Source organism: Momordica charantia, assembly GCF_013281855.1.
Source record: "Momordica charantia cultivar OHB3-1 chromosome 7 unlocalized genomic scaffold, Mcharantia_2.0 BLBB01000007.1, whole genome shotgun sequence".
NCBI lineage: Eukaryota > Viridiplantae > Streptophyta > Magnoliopsida > Cucurbitales > Cucurbitaceae > Momordica > Momordica charantia.
The window spans coordinates 2982718-2989149 of record NW_028275165.1 but is presented as its reverse complement, the minus strand read 5'-3'; the positions used below and the strand labels follow the sequence as shown (position 1 = coordinate 2989149).

General features: G+C 30.2%; 1 protein-coding gene across 1 annotated transcript; it reads left to right on the top strand.

Moving 5' to 3' along the window:
* The first annotated feature begins 4689 nt into the window (after positions 1–4689).
* On the top strand, positions 4690–5748 carry LOC111023551 (ribosome-inactivating protein momordin I). The gene has a single exon (NM_001419611.1). The coding sequence runs from the start codon at positions 4735–4737 to the stop codon at positions 5593–5595; it is 861 nt and encodes a 286-aa protein (NP_001406540.1). The 5' UTR covers positions 4690–4734; the 3' UTR covers positions 5596–5748.
* The last annotated feature ends 684 nt before the right edge of the window (positions 5749–6432 follow it).

The window sequence follows — 6432 nt, the reverse complement described above, 5'->3', positions numbered from 1 at the left end:
GAGGGAGGAAATCAGGAGGGAAGTCTAAAATATTAGTGGAGGGGTAGTGAGAGTCATTTGGTGTGAAGGTGATGTCTAAAATATTAGTGGAGGGGTAGTGAGAGTCATTTGGTGTGAAGGTGATGTCAGCAAATGTCTATAAATCTTGTGTTTTGAAAAGAATGATTAAAAAACTTAAAAAAGAGACTATGCTTATTTTGTCCATCTTCCCATTTAAAAGGAAAGGCCCATCTGTTTTTAAATAAATATTATATTTTTTTAAAAATAGATTAATTTTTCTTTTATTAATACCATTTGTGTGGTGCATTTCAATTGTCTTTTGCATTGGAATTATTGATACAAACCAGTTTTGACAAGATATTTCTACTGGTAGAAAATATGAATATTCGACATCTCTACGTGAAATTAATTGATAAAAGATTAATGAAAAGAAACTTATTTGTGAAAATATTAGAAATAAAATTCTTATAAAAATAAGGCTCTTTTTGTACAATATAATACAAATTAACGAGAGAAGTTCATTACCCAATTTGACTCTAGAAAATTAGATTCAAGTTGCATTAATATTTTTTTCTATTTTATGGTTGTTGAAGGATAAATTTAGGTGAATCACAAATTGCCTAAAATTGTATCTCATTAAATTGAAGCCAATTAAAATTTGACAATTGTCTTTAAATTAAAAGATATCAAAAGAAATTGGCCAATTAAATAATGTCACATGTTATTATAGTGAATAACTATTGAAATTCGTCTTTTGACTACGCGAATTGCTCTCGGGAAACATATTAATTATTGTGGAAACATCCTAACATTTTGCACTTTCATTTTATTGATGCAATTAAATAAAAATCATAATATGTTTTCAAAAAGTCGTTGATGGGACAACTTTTATAATTTATAGGCTTCATTTCATAACCATTTTATTTTTAGTTTTTTTGCTTTATGTTTTTAAAATTTATGTTTGCTTCTCTTCTCACAAATTTTTTTATATATATTTTCAAAGGGACAAATATATTAGAATTTTTTATGCAAATGCACAAAAAATACAGCTTAAAATATGAAAAAATAAAATTTGAAAATAAAAATGGTTTCAAATTGGATGGGTGAAAATTTGAACATATCATTTTGTGAGTCCATCTATGTAAATCTTAATTAAGTGTATCATTATCGAGAAGAGTAAGTCTAATTAAGCACAATCCTAGATAAATCAAAATTATAATTAATATGGAAGCAACCTTATCACTTTCACTTATGAGTTCACATTATTATTAGTATTACATTGGAAATAAGTGATTCAAAACTAACCACTCATACAATGAGGTACAACCACTCGAACTTGGAGGCAAAAAAAAAAAGATTTTTTTAGGATATTTGGAAGAATTTCACATTTATATGCCGGGCGATAATTTTAACAAATAATGTTAAACTTATTCTTTTATTATTTATTAGGAGGTTGGAGGACGAATACTAGGATCTACCTCTCTTCCTTTCTCATTCGAGTGGGTTTCCAAAATTCGATTTTGTATGTTCAAGTCCAACAGAGTGCATGCGCTTTCATCCCACTCATTCAATTTCTTGCTTGCATTGTGATCCATATGTTTTTATTATAGCATCAATATATAATTTGATAATCCAATTATTTTTCTTCGCGTAGCTATTAAACTGGAGACCAAAAAACTTCGTGACGACAAGCACAAGCTCTATTTTTATTTTTATTTTTTAATTTTGATTGTTATTATGGGTCCAATAGTCAATACAAGTTCGGTGATAATATTATATTTCAGTTGAAAAATGCATACTCTATTGAAGACAAGAGTTAAGCTAAGTATAACAAGGATCGGATCATTTGAGGAGCTAGAGATTGGTACAAACTATATTGGGACAACAATTATCAACATTTTATTACACAAAAATAATAATAAATAAGTGTGCGATGCGATTTATTCTTTCCCATAAATACCGGATTGTGTATATAGATGTTCGGAAAAATGACATGTTAAAATTTCACATTCAAAAATGAAATTAGTATTATTTCACAACTTATTGATTTTTTTTAATGCAATAGATGTAGGGATAAAGGTACCAATCTGAATATAACTCAATTGATTAAGGTATGCCGATCGAAAGATCGTAAGTTTGAATCTTTACTGTATTTAAAAAAAATATATGGAGATGAAAGTTTATTTAAAAATCTCTCGAAATGTGAAGTAACAAATAGAACATATAAAACATGGACGACGTGTTCAGGTTAGGGCACAAATTATTAATAAGAGTCTATTTATGTGCTGTTGTGTATGTGTCTTAAGAGTGGTGACACTTGACAAGGTGATTTTGCCCACGATTTTTTGTTTTCTTTCGCATGTTTCTTTTTTGAAACATCCAAAATTTTAATTTTCTTTTGCATGTTTTAGATTATTTAAATAAATAAGACAAAATTTATAGAGTGTAACGAAATTCGAATCTCGAAATTTATTTCAAAATTTTGGATTTATTTCAATTCTGTCATCGTTTCGAAATGGATTCAATTTTAACACAATGTATCACACATGTCAAGGACTTCAATACTATTATGCAGGTTTCACTCATGTGACACAATAAACCAATGCCGCATCTCACTTCTTTATTTTTATGGGTTGGGTACCTCAAGATTTTGAATGATTACAAGGATTTTATGGTTTATTATCACAGATGAATTTCAAAACGTGTTTTCATGGAAGAAAAATCTTTTTCCGATTAATTTAATTGACTTGGGTAAAATTTTATAAAATGTGAAAGTAAATTACTTATTTAACCTTGTCATATTTTAATTTTTAATTAATAAATTTTGGTTAAAATTTAAATCAATAAACGGTTTATTTTATCTTCTTTCGGGCGAACTTCTAACTATAGTGAAATTTAATTATATTCGTCTTAATTAATCCTCGTTCCAAACAAGATGAAAATTTTTAAATAATTTCTCGGATTTCAAATGAAAGTTTTTAAAATCATTGGTTGAACTTTCCTGATACAAATGGTTCATCTTTTCATCTTTACATTTTCCCGACTTATGTTTTATTATTTTCCCCTTTCAATCTCAACAAGGAAGAAAATTCGAACTCACATAATTTTAGTCGGAGACATATACCTCAACAATGTGAAAATGTTAATATGCTTCCATAAGTGATATGTTGAGGTGTTAGATATTGGAATAAAAATAAGTAATAAGTGTAGGAGTACTCATTGCCTAACTGGAGTTATTGATAAATTATTCCCAATTAGTATAACATTTAATTAGCATTGTATGTTTATCCCATTTTGACATAGGATTAATAGAACATAATTGAGGGAATAAAAGAAAATACCAATATAATAAAGAAATACAAGAATTTAATTAGGTAAAAATTTTCAAACTGAAAAAAAAAAACTACAACTAATCACAAACAAATTTACCGTGGAAAATATTACAATCACACAGAACTCGATCTACTTGATTCCGTTACAAAAATCACACCCTCATAGTTCGATATCACTAAGATTACTAGAATTAGTATACCAAATTAACTACTTCAGTTGGACTGTTAAAAACTAAAACCATGAGCGCCCTTTGATAACACTTACTACATTACCTCACCGTATATGTGTCGATATTGCTCAATAACAGCGACTCTTGGCAAATTCTGGCTCAAAATTTTGTTTCCATGTTTGGGTTTATCAATACGTCAATTTAGGTATAGAATCTTACAAAATTTCGTATCTCGATCAATTTAAATTTTGGATTATTTGAATGGGTGTGTTTCCTTCGAGTCCTTGAATGTAACGTTGCTAATTTTCTGGGTATCGATATAGTGGATCGAACAAGCCAAGAATCTCCCGACTTAGTTCATTTCATCTTTTCCTCTCCCATCAATTTACACAAAAGTCGAATCTATCGGGATCGGTGAGGGTTAGGATTCAGCCAAAAATATGGTTGCAGTAATGATATTTTTACAATATTTATATTGATAATATACAATAATATTAATAATGGAACATCAATAAATAAATAAGGAAATGGTGGGTTCAACCATTATCTTGTTTTCTTAGAACTCAAGGACAAAGTAGTACATCTTAGAAGAGATCATGTTCAAGTAAGGTCGTAATTAAGTTAATGTGTTTTAATCACATAAAATATGGAAATAAGAAGAAAAGTAAAGAAAGAAGAAATTAAAGAATGAGATGTTTTAGATTAAAAAAACGCTAAATATGTATTTTAGTCTCTAATATTTTAGTGTTTTTCAATTGGTTCCTTATGTAATGAACTGTTTTTCAATTAAGTCCTTATTGCAACAAATGTTAAAATTAATTGACATAATAAATAAAAGAGACTTAATTGAAACTAAGAGTTTTAAAAGATTATAGACTCCAATTTAAAAAATACCTCAACATTAGAACTAAAACATATATTTAATCTAAAATATACTAGTAACTAGCTATTGTAAGGTACATTTATTTTTTATATATAATATAAATAAATTATTAGGTAAATATGCTGTATTTGTAAGGTGATGGCAAACAAAGTCTCATATTAACTAGGGAAAGATGATCATGTATATATAAGAAAAGATAATTATGTCCATTGGTATGAAATTTTTTGGGTGAAATCCAAAAGCAAAGCCATGAGGGTACTAGCGGTACAACATGAGACCTTATAGATCTCTATAAAAACCATAGCTTGAGATGATCTAATAGCATCTCCAAACTAATCCACTGTGAAAGATGAGTAGATTCTCAGTTCTCTCATTTCTAATTCTCGCAATCTTCCTTGGAGGTTCTATTGTCAAAGGCGATGTTAGCTTTCGTTTGTCGGGTGCTGATCCTAGATCCTATGGGATGTTCATCAAAGATTTGAGGAATGCTCTTCCATTTCGAGAGAAAGTGTACAATATACCTCTCTTACTTCCTTCCGTTTCAGGAGCAGGACGATACTTACTAATGCATCTCTTCAATTACGACGGAAAAACCATCACAGTGGCCGTAGATGTAACAAACGTTTACATTATGGGCTATCTTGCCGATACAACATCCTACTTTTTTAACGAGCCTGCTGCTGAATTAGCTTCTCAATATGTATTCCGAGACGCTAGGAGGAAGATTACACTTCCATATTCTGGCAATTACGAAAGGCTTCAAATTGCTGCAGGCAAGCCAAGAGAAAAAATCCCCATTGGACTCCCAGCGTTGGATAGTGCAATAAGCACCTTGCTGCATTATGACTCCACAGCTGCCGCTGGGGCACTGCTTGTACTCATTCAGACCACTGCGGAGGCTGCGAGATTTAAGTATATTGAGCAACAAATTCAAGAAAGAGCTTACAGAGACGAGGTCCCGAGTCTAGCAACTATAAGTTTAGAAAACAGTTGGTCTGGTCTCTCCAAACAAATCCAGTTAGCGCAGGGCAATAATGGAATATTTAGAACTCCTATTGTGCTTGTGGATAACAAAGGAAATCGAGTCCAGATAACCAACGTTACTTCAAAAGTTGTAACCTCCAACATACAGTTATTGTTAAACACACGAAATATTGCAGAGGGTGACAACGGCGATGTTTCTACAACACATGGCTTTTCGAGCTACTAGAATGCCCTAAAGATGGTGAATATGGAAAATATGTTACAACTTTGAGGTAGCAACTACAACTCCACTTGAAGAATAATGTTCCTTCGATGCTTTGTAAGTGTGTTTTATTTCCCTTTATCAATAAAAAAGTGTGGAGCCTTTTAATGCTTTCAACTTCTTGATTTCACTATTTTATTAAAAGCTAAAGTACAAAAAAAAAAAGAAAAAAAAAGTCTGAACTTTGCTATCTGTTTAAAAAGTTTCCCTATCATTTCAAAAGATTCAATACAATCTTTGATCTTTTATAAACATTTCGAAAGTGGTTTTCGAGGAAACATCCATTAATATTTTTAATGAAAAGTTGACATGCAGAGTTTGGAATGACATAACAATTATCGTGAATGCTTGTCAAGATGAAGTGTCAAAAATATAGGAAATGTAAAAAAAGTTATTGTTTTTAAAAAGGAGACTACGACAAAATTAAGTAGACAATTACACGGATGAATACAAATTTTTATGGAAAAGTTAAGCAATGCATCAAAATTGCAAGCCCATGTAGCACAAAAAATTTCAGCCTATATCTGTGTAAAATCTTTTACCCACCGAAGGATTAACACGTTACAGTACTCTGGATGAGAAAAATTACAATTTTAACTTATTACAACAGTAGAAATCTTGTCCATTTTCAGCTAATTCAAGGTATAGCTCATCCCATCTCAAGAACAAATTACTGTGAAGGTTATTTCCTTTTGTAAAATTACAACTCTCGACTATTTGTAAAAATAGTCGGGAAACGTATCCTTTAGCCGACTATTTTAGTAAATCGTCAGGGTTATTGTTTTAATTTTTTTAAATATT

Excerpts from the sequence above, each read along its gene's own strand:
- LOC111023551 (NM_001419611.1), top strand. The coding sequence starts at position 4,735 with ATGAGTAGATTCTCAGTTCTCTCATTTCTAATTCTCGCAATCTTCCTT.